We start from the raw sequence: 18,410 nt of genomic DNA, 5'->3' as shown, positions 1-18,410 counted from the left end.
GGAAGTGACAGATTGGAAGAGAAAGGAAGGACAGACATTGCTGAAGATTTGGTAAAGGGTCTGATGGTGGGAGAGAGCTCAGTGGATGTAGATGGAAGGAGACAAATGGATAACGATGACAGGAAGGAGAATTGGTAGAACAATGGAAAAAAAGAGGCTGATGCAGAAAGAGAAATGGGTAGAAATGCAGGAAGGATAGCCAAAGGCGCCAAAACTACTGGACCAGAATTAGAGGAATGAGACACTTCAGGTTATTTATTATTGTCATGCATTTGTCAAAGCGTATTGTATTTCACACGTTTACACACGTCTAAAAGCAGAACTGGTCTGCTTTGGTAATCACACCTTTCGAGACTCCAATCAGCACACAATGTGACGTGTCAGTCAGAAGGAGCAGGGCATGAACTGCAGTTGTAACTAAATCAGGCCCATAGACTGCATAAAGGTTGGAGGCAACCTCTTATCTCAGTAATCAGAGGGTAGTCAGTTATAAAATGCATACATTTTATAGAAGTGAGAGCAACACTCTAATGTTCTTTTTTTAATGTTTAACTGTACTCATGTGGGTGTAACTTGCTGGTTCAGGTCCACACATGCTCTTAGCTATGTAGCATTCAGCAGTGAGAGCATGCATATTAATGAGGGTGTTTTGTTTTTGCTTTGTTTTATCTCTTCTCCACTTTCTGCTTCACTTTTTGCCTTTCTTCCAAGCACTCCCTTCTCCCTCCTTCATCCTTCCCTCTCTCTTGGTTGCTTATGAGTGTTGCCTTTGAACTCTGGCTCGGTGATGACAGCACTGGCGTTTTACTTGCTTGTAGTTGACATGTTGACACCGCAAAGAGAAGAAAAACTTGGATAAAGGGAGAAAAACAGGCCTTTATTTCTGTGTTGTCACATGTTTCGTTGTTTGTTGTGTTTGAGTGTCTGAGATGTTCTTGAAAACTCAACCATTTAAAAACATGAACACATTTCTTGCTTTGACAACAATTTGCAGAGAAGAGGAGTCTATCGATCCCCTGTTGAAGCTGAATGAGGCAAAGTTTTGGAATTTAAGTTTGGTGTGTGCTGAGATAGCATCTTTAGTTCCTTCTCAGCTTCAAAAATGACCTTCTGATTTAATTCCTACCGAAGCAGACCAAGCAGAGAGTAGTGCTGATAAAATGGGGAGGTGAGTGCAGGAGGTAGATGGAGATGGAGTGAGCACGTGCCTGAAGGGTTTCTTGTGCGCAACGTGAGAACAGAGGAGGTGGTAGTGAGGGAACGTGAGGAAAAAAAAAAGTGGTGCTGAAAGGTGATAATCGGTGAGGTGACAGATGGAGAGACAACTTTAGCATTATTTTTCTCAAAAATGTGAAGTTTGACTCAGAACTAAAAACTGTGACCGTGAAATTTACAGAAACCCAGTTCTGCTGTCTGTTTCGCAGTAGTGAGCATGTAAACATCAGCTTGAAAGATGCAGTCTGGTCCAATAAACAGTCTATATGATTTCATAAATTTGCTCATTAATTGTGTCATATGGTGGAAGTACATGTGTTGATGCAACTGGACAAAACATCAGTGATGTTTCTGGAATCAAATGTTGACGTGTTCTATAATTACAGTGATGCTTTTTACTAACAATCTTTTCTATGAGCTACAGATCGAGATTGTTTGGTAGAATTGGACGGACGGCTGATGTTGGCATACTAATATCGTCTCTGTGTAAATATTTTCCTTTTTTATCATTTTACCACAGTGAGCATCTTCCTTTGTCCTGCCTACAAAGAGGAAAGCTTAAGACGTCTTGGCTTCCCTCTAGAATAATTACCAAGACTGCATAATCCCTTCAAAGAACCATTCTCAGCCAAGAAAAACACAAGCGTTTTACATGTTTTTGTTTGCTTGCTTGTTTGTTTTGTTTTAAGTGTTTTATTAGTGTTAAACTTTTAGTATTCAAATCAACTCAATCAAAGAGAAAAAAAGGACTTCTGAGCTTTTGACTAGTTGGCGATACTGGCTAAAAATCATGGGATTAAAAAAAAAATCTTCCTGAGAACAAGAATATCTGTGAGATCTCAGTGGTGAATTTTGGTAATTTAGCTTTCATCGTCAGTCGACCCTCCACTATAATGCTTCCCAGTATGGGAACCCATCGACTGGTCTACCAGCCACTTTACCAAGAGTGTATGGTTCCTGACTTCCTGTTCAAATGCAGATCAATTTAAAGAAGTAAATCCAAGCATTATTTGCTCTCTACTTGGATTATTACCAGCAGCAGCCAAAGCTGCAGGTTTCATTTGTCCCTGATGAAAAAAGAAAATCAGAACGCTCCACAAAATAGTGTCGTTTGCCTTTGGATTGTAGAGATCTGTTACATCAAGATGTCTGTTTATAGATATCTACTTCTTTTTACCTTATGCAAGACTTGAATGCAGATGTAATTTGCATACATTAGCAAACTGAGTTTCATAAAGATGCTTAGACACACAAAAAGATCAACTTATGATGACAAGCAGAGTGGCTGCAAAAGTAGGACCTTTCTGCCCGATGAGCAAAACCAAACTGATAAATCATCTGAATATGTAAATACTGATGTCACAAGAGACGACATCGTAAGAGGCATAACTGTATGTAACTCATGCTCTCTGTAGTCTTCAGACAGTCTCGAACACAAAGCTGACCTCATGACAGCAACAAGGCAGAAGCTGTTTGGACTCTGCTGTCGTGGCATGTTGATGACCATCGATAATGAAATTACAGTGAGCATGTGGTGATGTCAGTGTTTGCAGACTAGAGTTCGACTGAGAAAGCTGAGGCAAGACAGATGCTGTGTTTGTGAGTTGAAAACTCTGAAAGCTAACACATTCCTGGAATTTTTCACTGAACTTCATCATTAAGACAATTTAAAGGAAACAATAAACAAATGTATTAAATATAAGTGTGGCAGTGGAAAATTCAGGTGTTTAAAGACAGTCAGCACTGTAAGGCATTGTCGTCTTAAGAAAAAGATTGTCTTGGGTATACGCAACTGGCTTTACTGACTTTCAGACTGACCTATATTTACTGTTTCACAGAAACACAAATTTCTGTCCACAGCTTTTTAACTTCAACACTTGGATCATTTAGCTTATTTTACGTGCAGTCTCTTTGAGTGCAACCTAAGACTTTCACTTAAAACATTGTCATATCTTTCTGATCTGCAGTGTCTTTTTGCTTGCAGTGGGCGTGTCCTCTGGATACAGTTGTCTTGTGTTGGAAGAACGGCTCAGTTGCAAGTTTCCAGTCATTACGAGTACAGCATTTGTTTATGTTGTACATTGTGGTTCCTGTTAAAGTAAAACAGGAAGATAAAGTGTGACTTCACAGCAGCTGTCTTTTATATACAGTTTATGGGTGGAATATAGACTTGCAACAAAGTTTGTACAGTAACTAAGTTGATATAAACTGGGTCAGTGGAAACAACAGCTGATCTTATATTCAGCAAACCGTTTTCAGCTGAATGTATTCTCTCTGAGGAATCTGTCGTTCTGCAGCGTTTTACATTTGCCTCTTCATGCTGAGCTCTTCTTATTAATCTGAGCATTTCTTTCAAAACTTCAGAAAACTTAAGAAAAAATGACAAGGTAAGCAGTGCTTCTTATTTCTGTCTCAGAGCAATGAAGGGAGCACTGCAGCAGATCAGTGGTGACTCATAACATTCACATTACATACTGTACTTCATATGCACACTGTGCACTCTTACAGTTATTCAGAAACTTCTTATTCTGGATTAGAGTGCTGTCGGCTTGAACTTTCATATGAGAAGATTAGCTGAGTGCACACTCTAACTCGATGGGTGTGCATCTTCTTTGGCAAACTTGTACTCTTTGGTTTTGTCACTTCCTTTTTCTGGTGTGGTTTTAATGCAACCAAAGAGTTTTAAATACGATGTTATTAATACTTCGTTCAACACTCTGAGCCTAACAAAGTAACACTAATCTGGGTGTTCTAGTCATTTTCAAAGACTTTGTTCAGGACAGACAGGTGGGACATTTATTTGGAGCGTTCTAAAGTAGCAGACACAGTATTTGTTTTTCTATTTTATTAAAAAAATATCGTAAATATCAGTGCAGCATTGAGTGACAGTGAAATTTCATACTGTGAACTGAAATTATTTTGCTTTAAGGTGGATTTAGTACCCTACAAATAATTTTGAGGTATCTCCTTGACTTTCCCTAATAAGACCTGAGCAGTAGACAAATCCTTTATAGGTAACGAGGCCATTGTAAAGTTATACCATTAAAAAATCGTCCATAGTCAGATTTGTAGCCAAGGGGTCTGAATTTTGTATTTTATGTTAGTGTTTTTATGTACCCAAATGGCTCAAGGATAAAAGAGTATGTCCTTCAAAAGTGTCTGAGAGTCTGCTTTCAACATTTCACCCATGAAATGTGGACTTTTCGGGCGTTCCCTTAAAAAGGATTCATCTTGTGTGTTCGTCATGTTTCTGTATCTCTTGCTCATATAGATGCAAACAGTGGGATCCCTCATGTAGCTGTTGTGTAGATAAACTAGGTGGAGAGAAACTGAGTGTTGCAGTGTCAAGGCTGCAGCAGCTCTGAGCCTTTATTGTCTCTCTGTATAGCTTTTATTGGCCTGCATAGCACTGAGTTAAATGCTGCTGCTGATGTGTTCAGGCAGAGCTGACAGCAGCTGATAAGACCGGCAGAAAGCAGAGGACACAGACGGGCTTTCAGCCTCACCAGATTAGTCAAAATGTCTCAAACTTCTGTCCATTGACACAGAAAATTATTTAGACTGTTCATACATCAGTTTTATTCACAGGTAGAGACTGATATTTCTGAATACATGAACTCAGTATGATTTTTATGATCCGGCTGATTTTACCATTTTTCTTCCAATTTTTAAAATTTATTGATACTATCTTTTGCTCAGTCTTCTATAACAGTAAACTGAATATCTGTTGGTTGTTTGGTCAGCTAACTGATTTGAATGTGCTCACTTCACTGCATTTTAGATGAGAAATCCTTTTAAATAATAAAAATGTGATAATAAATTTAATTAATAATAATAATAATAACCATCCCTTCCTGCTCTGACTGTGGAATAATTTTCAAAAGAATTTCCAAAAATTCTCTCAGCAGGATGCAAAACAGATTGAAGGACACTGGTAAAGATGTTCACTGCTCTGAGTTTTTAACATAAAACTAAACATTTACTGCTGACAGTGATAATTGATGTGCTGTCTAGTGTCCAGCTCGGCTCCTGTGTGCCTTCACCAGTCACATGAACTGATTTAATGTGACACACAGACCTTGTCAAACCACTGTGGCGTTTATCCACACTGTGAACATGGTAACAGTCTTATCTTGTTTGTAACAGCAGTTTGTAGTCTCAGCTGTACAACTTTGCCTGAATTACGCAAATGGTGTTTCTGGTGCAACAGAGAGCTGTGTTGTTGGAGTTAGTCACTATTATTTTTTTTTTTTTTTTTTTTACACATAAAAATATGAAGCAATGCACAAAACATCAGATATACCTCAAAGCTTGTTTTTAATAATTGCTGCTAGGTGCAGGCTGAAGACATATCTTTTGGGGTTCTTCTTTTTCTACGTTGTTTTTCTTTCTTGGACACATTTGACTGTATTTAAGTTGGTTTTTTGGGACTGGGGAGGGGCTTAGTGCTTAGTGGTTATCTTGCCACTTCCCACATTCAATTGAATTTTACTTCTATAGCGTCAAATTACAACAGTAGTTGCCTTAAGGTGCTTTTATACAAACCCGGCAAAACTAACTAAAAGATAACAAAAACATTTTTTCTTAAAAAAAAAAACCTGGTGTTTACAGGTCTGAGATTTCTTTTCTTTTTTTTTTTAAACAGTGTAAATAGATTGGTGTTTATATGAAATTACAATACTTTAAAAATTCAGAAGAACTAAAGGTTTATTTTATTTAAAAATTAGATTCTCCTGATTTTAACTCAATAAAAACATATCTTAAAAATCTAAAGGGCTTGGTAGTTACAGCAGTTGCTAAAGAGAAGAAAACAAATTGGTCATTTTAGAAACAGACGAGTTCTTATTGTGTTACAGCTGAAGTTTCGTAACTCAATAATGCTTCTTTTTTTCTACATCAATATTATGTTTATTATTAAATTAAAGCTGCTAACAAACACACGTAGAAATATAGTGTGTTTTGTAAATGAAGTTAATATTGGCACCAGGTGATCAACTTGTTTGACCCCTGACTTGACTGGCCTGGGTGCTTCTAGCCCTTAATGGTAACAGGGCAGCAGTAAAGCTCTGTAGCCATAGAGGCAATGCATGTTGATTGTTTTCCTCAGGAAGCAACAAGCACAAGTCTATTATGGCACCAAGAAAACATTTATAGCACATGGGTAATTGTAAGAGTTGCTCAGAGAACATAAAAACTGTGTCTATAAAACCTTAAAATCTGCTAAAGTCAGTTGAAACGAAAAAACAAGAATTTAAAAACTGTATCCAATCTCTCCATCTCCCAGGCCCAGCTGGAGGCCCAGAAGGCCACCCAGGACTTTCAGAGAGCCACTGAGGTTCTGCGGGCAGCAAAGGAAACCATCTCCCTGGCCGAGCAGAGGCTTCTGGAGGAGGACAGCCGGCAGTTTGACTCCGCCTGGCAGGAGATGCTGAACCATGCCACCCAGCGGGTGAGGAGGGGGAAAAGTGGGAATCTCTTCTTCAAAAACTGAATATTATTATGGGTTTATTTGCTAGTTTTCTGTCAACAGGAAAAATAACACTTAAACTAAATTAACTTATTGTTAATGGTCCATCTACACCAGTTATGATGCCCACTGATTATGGAGCACTGCGACCTGCAAAATCCTTTTTTTGTATTTTTCAGTTATGAAAATATTTCATAAAACGTGGGGAAAAAAACTCCAGGGTTAATGGACCATTTCTAAGACACTGAACCGAAATATTGGATGACACTGAATTCTGATTGGCTGTTGCAGGTTATGGAGGCAGAGCACACAAAGACGAAAAGTGAGCTGGTCCATAAAGAGACGGCAGCAAAATATACAGCAGCGACTGGACGCATGAAGCAGCTGGAGAAAAAACTCAAACGTACCATCAACAAGTCAAAGTAAGAGCTGAGCGGAATTTAATGGCACTCAGTAAAAGTCACTTAACTTATCTACTTCTGTTTGGGGAGTTTTAGAGCCACTGTTTGGGGGAAAAAGGCAATAATATATTGCTACATTTTTATTTATTTTTTTGCTTCTGAAATTGTTTTTTGTCATCTCAAAACTTTTTAACACATTTTCAAATCAAACAGATCAACTTCAATTGAAAGAAAAATTATCGCATTTTATCGTTTTGCCCATCGTGCATGAATCTAACAGATTCGTGAGCATAACTTAGATGCAGGGACGCCTCCAGAATTTTTTCGTAGGGGTGGCCATACTTCCAGTTTTAATATGCTGTTGTCAAATATAGGCTACTTGAAAAATATGGCAGAAAAGAATTATATGCCTAGTTAATTTCCTGTTATTACAGTTGATATGCCTGAAAATGGGTACATATAAAAACCATATAACCATATAACAAAAAAATAACCTTATTAAGCTAAATATTTACACACAGTCAGACCTATTTTGTAGCTGATTTATATTTGGCTATTTTTGTCTTTTGGTGGATGAGCATGTGGACTCAGTGAGGTGCTGAGATGCAGAACCTCTAAAGCAGACTGTGTGAGCCAAATGTTCAGCATCCCGTTTTTGTTTTTTTAATTAGCCCTATTAATATTTAGTCATGACCATAGAGTCTCACTTATGGACACACTAGAGAACTCTGATTAAAACCTTCAAGATATTGGGCAGATTTTCTGCAGTCAGTTGTCATGCATGCCATGTGGAAAACAGAACCACAACACGAGACTGTAGCTGCTATTTTAGTGTTCGATGAGTTGAATTATCTTGCATATAGAACCTTAAATTAAACAGTGGAAATTATGTAATAACAACAGATCTGCTCCTCCAAACGCAGCTGTTCAAACCTGCTTTGTTTTGCTTCAGTTTTCTGTAAAAGCATCACTGCCAGGTTGCACTTCTTTCCATGCAGAAACTCTGTGACGTAGAGAAACTTTCATTTTCAGCCGCACTGAACGTGTTTCATTTAATATTAATACAAAAGTCAGGTGTTAAAGGGGAAGTCTGGCTAAATGTAGCACAGTCATGGGTTCTATGGTATCACATGATAAAGGTTGCAGCTGGCAATCTGAAATGTTTCGATATATAATGCTCAGAATTGCCAGAATTCCCCCTTATTTTACCCTAAAACGAAATAATTTCTCAAGGGGAAAGATTTTTTTTAATTTTACCAGTGCTGCAGTTTGGCAGATGGCTGTTTAGCTTCAGTTCAAAATATGAAGGGGAAAAAATTACAAATGATCCACCAGAGTTAAGCTCCACATAGTTTACTGTGAATGTTACATTCAAAATATCTATTACTGAAAAATGCAATCGATAGAAGTAATTTGCCCTCAATATACTAGAACTGCTATTAATTGCTGGTCTGATTTGTCAAATTGACACCTCATAACTTAAGGATATCCAAGAAAATTGTAAAAAGGCCTTTTCAGGTTTTTGCAAATGAAAACTTTTTAAACACAAGTTTTTATTTACCTTCAAAAAATGACTTAATTTTATCCAATGATGCATATGAGCCTTAGAAACTTAAATCCTCTATCATTAAAACCACACAGATGAGAGCTGCTGCTTATACTAACATGCTGCAAACACCTTTGAAGTTTAGTTTGCTGTGTAGGAAAAAGTACATTTGAGTTTCGAGGTTAACACCTGAACTTCAACCTCAAATAAAACTTTAGAAGAATTGCAAAGTTGCATAAGATCCCCCTTAAGTCTCATATCTTATCATTCAGAGAGGCTGTTTTAGTCTGTGTCAGCCTCCAACTCCTACTCTCTCTCACTGTATTTCATTAAATTCTGCAATATGTGAATTTGCATTTGAGGCATCTTCTTCTGCACAAAGATCTAGAACAGGAAGGACCATCTATTACCAAGAACAGTTTTTGTACTTTTTGTAGGGAAGTGTACCTTTTGTAAGCCATACTTCCTTTCTCATCACTGCAATTCAAACATTGATTTGAAGTATTTGTTAGAGAAATTGCTAGCACATAGTTTCACTTAACTTTTTCCAGTCTCTGTTTGTCTGTAATTTAGGCTTAGATGAATTTCTGGTAATTCCAAAAGTTTCACAACTGTTTTATTGGGGTTTTTTTGTAACTGTTATAAACCTTTTGTCCCATTCACCCTCCCTATTTATGACTAAATAGGCAGCAACAACTACTCAAAAACCACCAAAGAAAGAAGGAGGAAGAAAAGAGAGTAAACTCTCATCATCTCTCATCCATTTTGCTTGACAGACACAAGTACTTGTTGAATTTTAGATCCAGAGTTTGCTTACAAGACAGAACCATCAGATTTACTTTCAGTCGAGTTTCCCAAACAATTATCTAGTTCCCACGTGAACACTGAAACAGGTTTTGCTTGCTGTAATTGTTTCTCTTGGGCATACTGGCTATGAAATCCATGGTCTGTGTTTGGTGCTTTATCAGTGGCTTATTCCCAGAATTAAAGACAATACTCTACAAAGTTTCCCCGTTTTGATCATGATGTGCATACTGTAACTCGCAACAGGAACGGTACAGAATTACAGAGGAAATCAAATACAGATACTCCACTTAACTCATTACTAACACAAAGGAAGGCTTGTGCATTTAGTCCTCCACCATTTGCACTTGCACTCAGTGTAAGTTGTTATTTTTCTCTAATACAAGCTGACAATATTTTATGTAATCATTTTACTATTTCAAGAATCTGAGTACCTATCAAAATGAGCATACACATAAAAAATAAAGGTTGATATTTGTTCTGTTGTTGATGTTTTCCCTAAACAGCACCAAAAAGAGCTGCTGCAATCTTTTTTGGAAGAGTTTAAAACAATGTCTTTCTTGTCACATGATCTAGTCGTTGTTGCTCGATCAGTGAAGTTCCAGCTCCGATTATTAAAGCTGGAATCTTCTAACTGAATTATCAGCTGCAGCCTTGCCGTGTGTTGCCTCAGCAGGGTGTTAATCCATTTTGCATCGTTCGCTCATCCAACATCACAGCCCCCTTTATCTCCCTTTCCTTTGCTGGGTTGCCATGGTGATGATGTGGGTACCGGTCTTTTCTAGGTTAGTCTGGTTTTCCCCCCACGTTCTAATCTGTCTGTCCTGACCTCTGCTCCTCCTCCTTCACAGGCCCTACTTTGAGATGAAGGCGAAGTACTATCTGCAGCTGGAGGTATGTGACCCACTGTTGTGCTTTTACAGACCACTTACCTCCTCTGAAGATTATGAGGACACTGTTCTTTTATTGTTTCTTTAGACACTGTCAGACCCTGATACAGGGTTAAACAGCTTGGCCAGAAACTGCAGTGACTTTTTTTTTTTCAATTGAATGTAGATCAACCCGTGCTTGAGGGTTTAATCAGATTAAAGCTGTTTATTCCCAAACTTGATTAGAAACCGCAGCTGTTGGCATTGTTAGGGAGAAAGTGCATCATGCCCACATAAAAGTTTTATGCCATCTAATTAGCATGAAGCAAAAATCAACATTACTGATGCAGTGTCTTCTGCAGGACAGGGAGGAAACTACATTAAAAGTCTTTGCATTTAAATATATTAAACTTTCATGAGGTGGTTCTAAAATGTTTGTGTGTTTCTCCTTTGGAGAGGACAGCAGCTGTAGTCAGCTCTAATTCTAGTCGACAGCAGAATACAAAGCTTCCACCACTGAGCATCAAAGATCTGAACTGTCAGACCTTCCTCAGCACAGAGAAACAACACTCCAAATTTTCGTCTTTCTGTAGACTGACCCATATTTTTCTTTTTCTTTTTCTTTTTTTTTTTTAAATTTTTCCTCCAGAACCTGAAGAAGACTGTGGATGAGAGGCAGGTCAAGCTGTTTCAGGCTAAAGGCGAATACAAGACAGCTCTCAAGAACCTGGAGATGATTTCCGATGAGATCCATGAGCGACGGCGTACCTCTGCCATGGGCCCCCGGGGACGCGGCGTTGGCGCTGAGGGGAGCAGCATTTCTGGGGACGACATCTCCAACTTTAAGATGGACTCGGACGGAGTGTCCAGTGAGTACAAAAACAGTCTTCCTCTCCCTTACTTCATCTCATGAGTCTGTCAAAGATGCTGGTTACGTGGACTCACTGCAAATGTTGAACTGCGTGTCTCTGCACTCTTCAGCACGACTCAAATGATTCTCTGGACACTTCAGATGATTCAAAGGCTAATTAGTAAAGGTTAAATGTTTCCATGTTTTTGCTCTGTCGATCCGTGCAGCATCAGCTGCTCACTTTGGTGCCTCTCTAAATGTCAGCGATTGCTGTAATGAGATTTCGTTGCAGTCTTGTTGCCATTTAGCAGCATTTAGTGTTAAAGACAACTGAGAAACTTTGAAAACATGGCAGGCAATTATTTTTGAAAAGGATATCACACCTAGGTCTTATGTGTTAATAAGCATGCTCTATCAGAGGGTATCTGTGGGATGCAATAACTGTCTATTTAGCAAAATCTAACTCTTACTCTAAAGATCCATCCACACTGAGGAGACCAGCAGTGATGTAGTGAGACCACGGAAGGTCAATACATTTAGTGATTTGTAGGTCTTCAGTTAAACCTTCAATTTTTAGATGAGCTACTAGAGGGAAGAATGATGCTGATTGCCGTATTAGGGGCTGGTAAATATATCAGAGGGTTGTCTATACAACTGAATTAGAAGGTTACCAGTTGTGTGTAGTTACCTATATAGTCAGCAACCCTCCTATTCCCAGGAGACTGGCCACTAGAGACCAACTAAGCAATGCACAATGAGCAAATTTCATATGTGAGCAAGGATAGAAAGTTATTCCAACCCTTAAAATAGGCCTCACAGGTTGTCACTAGTTTCTACAAAAGGTACAGTCTGGTTTAATTTTTGCTCTAAAAATGGCCAATCAACAGCAAATTAATTGTTGCATGTTATTATTTGCTAGGTTGTTCAATCTTAGGCAGCTATAATCTGAATTAAGCAAAACCTGAAGCTAGCTCGGGCAGGCAGCTCAGGCTTCACTGAGTCATATACTAAACACAGCCTCTCAATGTGGAGGTTTATTCGAGCTGTGAAATCTCACCCATCTCTCTGTGTGATAATGTCAGTGCCGCAGCCTGGTATTATAACCCTTCCACCACCCTAGTTTCATCTGTAAGCTCTAGGGAGATGTATAGACTCATCAATTTCATGTGTTACATATTTTGAGAAGGTGATAAGCTCGCAGCTTTGATGCCAAACTCACTCTGTTCTGCTGCAGTAATAAATTACATACATTATTTGACAAAAAGCAGTTTGGGGGGTTTGAGACCGATGATGGGACAAAACAAGATATTAGGAGGCGGCATAGGAACTATTAAGTTTTAAATGTTCGTTACTTTGAATGGTGTTACCATAGTAACAGCAGTTCAGTCCAGGGAGACACTGATGCGTGGCTGAAATTAAAGTTTACTAATTTTGCATTCATGTACTTTGATTTATGTCAGGAAGATGTAACACTTTGTGTAAATATGATGTGACAGATGAGTCCTCTCACTTCTATTTATATCTGTTCGGTCACACACACACACTTCTCCACCTTTCCCTTCTTCCTTCCTTGTCATAATTCCTCCACACCTTTTTCTGTCTTCATCATCCTTCCTCCATCTTTCCACCCTCTGTTCCACAAATCTTTCTCCTTTACCCATGTCATTTTCTTCCCTCCATCTTATAAAAACCTCCCTATTTTCATCTCGCCCTCCTTTCATCTGTCCTTTCACCAGCGTCTCTTCTTCATTCCTTTTTCTCATTTTCTTTTTGCTAATTGCCTTCTTGTGCCTCTGCCTCCCTCCCACTCTTCTATTCCCCTCTCTCTGCTACAGTGGCATCAGTGTGTTTTGATGACGACCCGTGCGGAGGAGGCGGCATCATGTCTGAAGAAGACTCTGAGACTCATTCCACCTGCAGCCTGGGTTCGTCTCCCAGCAGCCCGCAAGAGGATCTGTCGCCTTGCCCCTTCGCCAGCTCCTCCTCGTCTTCCTCCTACATGTCCTCCTCCTCTGCCTCCCCGTCCCCCACTCCATCCACCTCCTCCTCCGCATCCTCCCCGGCTCCTCTGTCCAGGCCCTGCAGTCTTGACCTTCCCAGCACCGTGTCGCTGTCTGACTTCGGCCTCATCTCGCCGGTGCTCGGGCCTCGCAGCGAGTGCAGCGGTGCTTCATCACCTGAATGTGATATAGAGAGAGGTGAGTGATGAGAGAGAAAATCCGGTTTAACCCCATGAAGCTTGCAGAAACTGAAAATGCAAACCCGTGATGCACTAATGCGCCATCAGCTGCTGCTGATATCAGAAGGTCCCTCCAGCTTTCAGTTTCCCTGTTTATAATTCAAAAGCAGTCATTGATATGGTAATATGTGATAACTGAGCCTGTTAATGGAGAAAATGCTAATTTGACCCAGTGTCGATAACCTGACTCCACTGTAGATATGTATAAAAGAATAAAAAAAACAAACTGTCAGTATTACACTCATCCTACCACAACATCATTCAGATAAGGAAAAACTCAAAGACGGCAATGAAAGGTTTGTTTCATGGGTGACTCCATTTGTGTGTATTTGCACACAGAAGGCAGTGAAAGTTAGATGGAAGTGTGATGGATGATATTTAAGAATCTATTGTTGGTAACACACAGTCTCCTCCTCCCTGCGTGGCTCACACCTGCTCAACCAAACATGACTATTAGTCAAAGTGACAGCGAGGCGAGTGCCTCACCTGCAGAGAAATATTCATCTGCACATCGTCCTGCAGAGAGGAAATGATTCACATAACTTTAGTCACCCTTAATAAAAATTTTGGAGATTTGTTAATGTATCTGTCCAGCTTTCGGTTAAGTTTTTCCTCTGTTATTTTTGTCTTTGTTCATTTAAAAACCTTTTCTGACTTACTTTAACACGCTTTGCAACAGAGAACAATATTTTCTATAAAAGGACACATTTAATCAGCACTTTGTTGGTTTAAAAAGAAATTGCCTGCTTTAGAAGAAACATCTTTTAAAAATTATGTTAAAGAACAAAACATTTCATGTTCACTGACCACCTCCTCCTTTGCCTCAGGTGACCGGGCTGAAGGTTCAGAGGGAAATCTAGACAATGCTCCAACCAGCAATGGCAACAACAACATCAGCTTGACATCCAACACCAAGAAGAGCTTCAGCCTGGAAGCACGCTTCAGCTTTCTGAACCTGCGACGCCCACGAGCCGACAACACCAAAAACACAGACAGCCTTTCCCAGAAGCCTGAACCTGGGCAAACTGTGGTCCTGGTCAAAGGAGTGTGAAGAACAAAAAGAGAATGTGTTGAAAGGACTTTGACTCGCCCTTGACTCATTTTGAACCAAATTGGTGTGAGCTGTTTGTAAGCTAGCTGCCACTGCTGCACTCCATTGCCAGTCTTTGTGGTCAAAGAGAGACTTTGAATGTCATAGTTAGTGTATATTAGCTTTGTAAATATACATCTGTGATTTCCCTTTCTGAAGGACACGGTACCTTTTGAACTCATGTATTACATATCAAGAGCACTGTTATGTTGGCAATGTTTTTGTTAAGGGTGGTGAAAGGTATAGAATTGTTATGTTCTTTCTTTCTTTCTTTTTTTTCCACTAAAAGCTGAAAATGCGTCTGTCACAATAGCAAATGTACACTAACTGCGTGCATCTGAAACCTGCTCTATTAAACAGCTCGTAAAAGTGAACTTGTTACTGTTAATGACATTCTGTATACTATGCAGGAAGAAGTTCTGCGTGGCGCAACAGTGAAAACAAGTGTGGAAATGCTAAAGCTAAATAAATAACTAGTCTGACATGTGCTCCTGTATTTGTTTAGAAATATGTTGTAATTTTGAGATTGTGTATGTGATGTGTCTGAGTTTAGATTCGACTGTTTTAAAATTGTTTATTTTCCACATAAACTGCAAATATAATTAAATTTGAAACCGAAGCATGGTGGCAAAACCGAAGTGTCTCAATTATATGCACAGAAACGTTCCCCATACTTTCCCCTGAGCTGAAAATGAGGTGAATGATGAATGAGTTCACCATAAGCAGAAGTATTCCCTGTGAACCAAAAGCTCAGACTTAAGCTACTCTAAACACTCCCTTTCAGATATTTTCTTTTCTACTTGTGTCAGTGTGATACACGGAAGAGAATTAGGGCCACTGGAAGGAAAAAGAAAAGTGAGCACGTCTTTTTTTTCTTCTTTTCTAGAATTCTGAGAAAAAAAGTCAAAATTCTGAGAAAAAGGTTCTGGAAAAGAAGAAAAAAAACCCCAAGACGTTCCCACTTTTTTTTTTTTTCCTCCAGTGGCCCTAATCCTCTTCAGTAGTGATATCATTGAGAGGTTGTAAGGTCGTCTCAGGCAGATGGCTCTGTGTGTGAGCACTAAGGCTCCACCCACTTGCAGTTTAAATCTTTTCTTTACGAGGGGCAGCCAATCAAAAGAAAGATGGCATAAATGTGGGGAGAAGGGTGAGTGGATGAATCAAAGTCTAGTATAAGAGAAATAAGGATTATTTCAAACTGTGAATCAGAAAATCTACTGTAGTGGAGTCCAAGAATAGAAATATGGTGTTGGAAATGTGTATAATCGGTCCTCATTAATACAGGTTTGGTTTGTGGGGTCGAGCTGTGACAACCCAGCTCGTTGCCACAAAGGGCTGATTGTGGCCTCAAGGATATAAAAGACTGACCTGACCTCCCTCTTTCCTCCCCTCCACGTAGCAGGCAGGTTCCTGAACTGATGGACATTGACTTTCTTCTCATCCATGCATCCATCACAGCACTGATTTACCGACTTTTCTGTTCATCTTATCTAAATAAAACAGTTAATGCTTATTATACTTGCAGGCACTCCCTCTTTTGTTGAAGGTGGAGTCACGTGTAACAAAATTAGGTCTTCTCCTTAGTTTCTTAGCATTGCGTTACAGGAGGGTTCTCAACACCAGTTGGTAGTTTTTTTTTAAGAATAGCTGTTACTTGTCCTCGGGCCTGTTCGCTGAATATAGGCGTTTCCATGCATGGTGGAATTGTTGAGACAGACAAAAATTCAGTGATGACACTACATGGTTAGGCTGTTGTAAACCTATTTAACCCGGTGCTTTTTTTGGATTACCCACCCTGTAGGCATTAGTGACACAGTCCACCCAGTTTTTAGTCTTTTTTTGTTCATCACAGGATTGCGCCTTTCTGTATTACGTACACGGAAGTGTAACTGAGACACAAGGGCTGGAGTTTAACCAGGGCAAGTACGTTTAACACGCATCTCATTCAACGCATGAAGCCTAGGGTTAAGACTAAGAGGTACTTGGTGATAGGCAGTTAGTGGGTGGGAAAGTAGTCCTTTACGTCACACCAGTGCAGACTCAAGTTCTAATTTTTCTTTGAGCCCCAGTCTCTGCCCATCTTAACTTCAGAGGGATCTTCTCGAGGACATGGTCCTTACATAACAGAAGCCAATGAGCCACTACCTGATCGGGGTCAGAAAGTTCCTGTTACAGTCCTTAGAGACACAGGTGATTTAGAACCCAACATTAATCAGTCTGTTCTTCCACTTTTCCTCAATGACAGTTTTGTACTGTTCAGAGAAACAGGGATGAACCTGTTGAGTCTGATGTTGACCTCTGATTTGGTGTAGAGGGAGGTTTGTATGGGAGTGCATGCCCCTTTGCTTGTTCCTGATGTGTCAGTTATTGTAAGGAATGATCTGACTATTACGTGCAGTTAGATATATTACACTTGCCAGTGGTGTCTTCTGAACAGGTAGTGAGGGATAGCTGTAAAGTGATCAGGATTCAGAGAAGAGAACGGAGCTTGGTGAGGACACTACCACCACTTCTTGTTTAGATTATTGTTTCTTTGCCTGAAGGTTTAGCAAGATGAACAATAGAATATTTTAGCTCCTGTTAACAGAACAAAGAGACCGTATTAAATGTTTAAAGTGAGAACATGTAGGGTTTTAACATACATTCGACTTTAAACTATTCTGTAAGGATCTTAAGAAAAGTACACATTTTTCAAATCTTAAAGCACGTGTAACTAAATGTGCAGATAGACTTCTTTGGAGGCAACTTGTGAAGTTTAAAATTGTGAAAATTGCTTTGCAGAGATTAAGAGGCACTTAATTTCCACGCTGACATGTTGGCATTTATCAGGGCCACATGTGACATGAGCTTTGAGCAGCCCAGTCAGCCCTCTCTAATTTCTTTTCAGTGTTTTCCCATGCCTGTCTTCATGTTTGCACTTTAACACTGACCTTTTGCCTTTTTTTCCTGTTAGTGTAGTTACACACACACAACATCACATTAACCTTTTTGTCTTGTCATGGTGTTGCCATCATCACATCCTCTATTTCTAAGGATGTGTAAAGACACTGTGAGAGATGTGCTGTTAGAAGCACAACTGGCCTCACCTGAGCATGAAGCTAGAATTTTATTAACTGTCCAATTACTTTTAAGCTTCTGAAAATGGATTACAGCTGTAATTCCAAGTTAATGAAATACTTGTATTAAACACTTTGAATTAAAGCTTTAAGTCTGCACTTTACTCACATGTTGATTCTGTGATTTGAAACACACTGTGGTGGTGTACAAACACAAAACTACAAAAACTGAGCACCAAACTGTCAATGAAAAAGACTAAAATGAATTATTGCCACACAAAGAAAATTACACCTAAGCCTGATTATTGCACACTAACATAATTCATCATTTTTCATCTCTCCTCTACTTCATATACCTTGTTTAAAAAAATGAATTAATAACACAGATTTTTAACAGAAATCACTAAAAAAAAGATTGAGAACTTACCTCCTTTTTTCTTGTCCAATCACAGCACGGGGTCAGTAATGTCTAAACAACTGCACATTTCAATGAAATTTGAATACAAATAGAACAAACAAACCTAACGACTGGTATGATAAAAGTAAGATAACCGGCTCACCTCACAGCTTTCATGTCAGCAAATTCTTCAGAAGCTGAACTGGCTCTACTTCATCTGACCGCTCACCTGAAACAGCCTGTTATCACAACCTTTCATGATGATTTCCACAGTTGGATTTTTTTTTTTTTTTAAATAAAAAGGATCAAAGGATTTTATGGTCAGATTGCCACACAGATGATCAAGACTGATATGGCTGGCTTACCTTTTAATTTAACACTAGATGTCTGACTTATCCCTCTAGCACTGGATCCAGTGTTTATGCCAGCTACATGCAATCATGGCTCAGTCAGATGTGGGGGAGGGCTTGAAGTGT

At 39.3% G+C, this 18,410-nt stretch overlaps 1 protein-coding gene across 1 annotated transcript in view; it reads left to right on the top strand.

Annotated features, from left to right (window-relative positions):
* sh3bp5b (SH3-domain binding protein 5b (BTK-associated)) overlaps nucleotides 1-15,332 on the top strand; it is a 31,781-nt gene extending 16,449 nt beyond the window's left edge. The window contains exons 4-9 of the mRNA XM_063487538.1: nucleotides 6,500-6,664; nucleotides 6,974-7,104; nucleotides 10,285-10,327; nucleotides 10,952-11,171; nucleotides 12,988-13,350; nucleotides 14,219-15,332. Of these exons, the coding sequence (XP_063343608.1) occupies nucleotides 6,500-6,664; nucleotides 6,974-7,104; nucleotides 10,285-10,327; nucleotides 10,952-11,171; nucleotides 12,988-13,350; nucleotides 14,219-14,442 (1,146 nt within the window). The 3' untranslated portion in view covers nucleotides 14,443-15,332. The remainder of the gene's footprint in view (nucleotides 1-6,499; nucleotides 6,665-6,973; nucleotides 7,105-10,284; nucleotides 10,328-10,951; nucleotides 11,172-12,987; nucleotides 13,351-14,218) is intronic.
* The last annotated feature ends 3,078 nt before the right edge of the window (nucleotides 15,333-18,410 follow it).

The sequence above is a fragment of the Pelmatolapia mariae genome, linkage group LG10_11 (genome assembly GCF_036321145.2).
Source record: "Pelmatolapia mariae isolate MD_Pm_ZW linkage group LG10_11, Pm_UMD_F_2, whole genome shotgun sequence".
NCBI lineage: Eukaryota > Metazoa > Chordata > Actinopteri > Cichliformes > Cichlidae > Pelmatolapia > Pelmatolapia mariae.
This window is presented reverse-complemented; position numbering and strand designations above follow the sequence as displayed.